Here is a 1,813-nt window from a genome sequence, read left to right as displayed (position 1 = left end):
AAGAGAACGAAAGAGGAGAGGGAGAAATAATGAGAAAGAGAAAGACAGAGGAGATGGGGAGAATGAGAAAGAGAAAGACAGATGAGAGGGAGAGATATTGAGAAATAGAAAGAGAAAGGAGAGTAAGTAATCTAAGTAATATTGGTAATGATTTAACTCATAAGGGGAGGGGGGGGGGTTCTACTAAGCTAGCATATGGAATTGTTTTAAGATGGTTATATCATGGATCATTTTGCTATTTGATTTTGAATATTAGGACCCATGTAGGTATAACATTTTTTTAATATAATTTATTTGATATAATAAAGAATTTGGCCCCAGAGAAACGCATTGCATAACACATTCATAAATGGCATAACAGATAGTCAAATAATAAATAAAGGAATAAGGTTTTAAAGTGTCTGTCTTACATCTAGTATACCCCCCCCCCCCCCCCCCCCCTTAAACCAGCGGAATTTTGTGGGGATTTTTGCAACGTGTGTGTGTGTGTTTGTGTTTGTTTGTTTGTTTGTGTGTATTAGCCTCACTCGCTTTGATGAGTGCCCTACACCCCAGGTCATGCATGGTCTCGGTTCTCTATAAAAACCAGTGTGAGTATGTCTGTTTGTGTGTGTGTATAGGCCTGGGAGTTTTTGAGTGAGTGTGTGTTGTGTAAAACACGGTTACTCTCATATCGTTCGCGGTGACTTGCACAGCCCCGAGGGCCGAAATGCAACTTCAGTTAAAGAGAAAGAGAGGGAGAGAGAGAGAGAGCGAAAGAAAGAAAGAGTTTTCCCATGATCGAACACGAGCTGCTTTTCTCCCGCTGTAACGGAAAGGCTGGCGGACAAGCTGTAGGCTCTGGGAGTGAATTAGAACTCTCCGCTATATCTATTACCGGGTAACTGTCTCCCCGGGTTGAAGGCTGTACCACCATCACATACACCCCCCCGATTTAATTGATTTAAGGACATCTGTATTAAACAGCCATCAGCTGCCTCCACGAGTTCGGAAGAACCACCTAGTTAGAAATAGCATACTGCTTGCTGTCTGACGTCCTCTCTGCCCCTCTCTCTCCATCTCTCTTTTTCTTTCTCTTTCTAGCTCACACACGCGCGCGCACCTTCCTCTATCACACACTAACACTGGAAAGTTTGATTGCGCTGGCTCGTGGTCAAGAAGACAGCGTTTTTAACGGAATCAGCCAGTCGATGTCAGAGAGACCACCCCTCTCCTGGCCCGGAACAGGGCACTCTCGAACCGTTTAACGGATACCGGGACAGCCAGCGAGCAGGTTCTTGGCTCCGCGGCGGGTCCTGTTTCGCATGGACAGCTGTTATTAGCGGATAACTTTTTTTCCAACTCTTGATCCTTCCAGACAGGGTGTTAACGTTATCAGTCCATTTCACATGAAAACACTCCGTCAGAGTGTGTGTGTGAGTGCGTCTGTGCGTGCCTGTGTAACCTACTGTGTGTGTGGTTTCAAATGAAGACCTGAGTTCGTGTGTGTGTTTCTGGGTTCGTCTGGTGCGGCTCTGTTTTTGTGATTATTAACCGGCGAGGAGCAGTGTTGGAGATATGTCTCTGTTTTACCGATTTACGTATTTATTTAGCCGTTAACGGCTGAACCGGACAGCTCGCATTCGACTCGTGACTTCAGGATTACTGCTCTGGAACCTGCCATGATTCTGCTGAACCTTCTCAGCGTGCTGGTTCTGCTGGGTGAGTACACACACACGCACACGCACGCGCGCGCACACACACACACACACACACACACACAAACACACACACACACACACACACACACACACACACACACACACACACACAC

The 1,813-nt window shown here is 46.1% G+C and overlaps 1 protein-coding gene across 1 annotated transcript in view; it reads left to right on the top strand.

The window, feature by feature from the left end:
• The first annotated feature begins 783 nt into the window (after positions 1 to 783).
• The window catches only part of LOC129818235 (GDNF family receptor alpha-2-like), a 93,381-nt gene continuing 92,351 nt past the window's right edge, over positions 784 to 1,813 (top strand). Inside the window, exon 1 of the mRNA XM_055873977.1 lies at positions 784 to 1,701. Coding sequence (XP_055729952.1) covers positions 1,662 to 1,701 — 40 coding nt within the window. The 5' untranslated portion in view covers positions 784 to 1,661. The remainder of the gene's footprint in view (positions 1,702 to 1,813) is intronic.

The sequence above is a fragment of the Salvelinus fontinalis genome, chromosome 21, assembly GCF_029448725.1.
Source record: "Salvelinus fontinalis isolate EN_2023a chromosome 21, ASM2944872v1, whole genome shotgun sequence".
Lineage (NCBI taxonomy): Eukaryota > Metazoa > Chordata > Actinopteri > Salmoniformes > Salmonidae > Salvelinus > Salvelinus fontinalis.
This window is presented reverse-complemented; position numbering and strand designations above follow the sequence as displayed.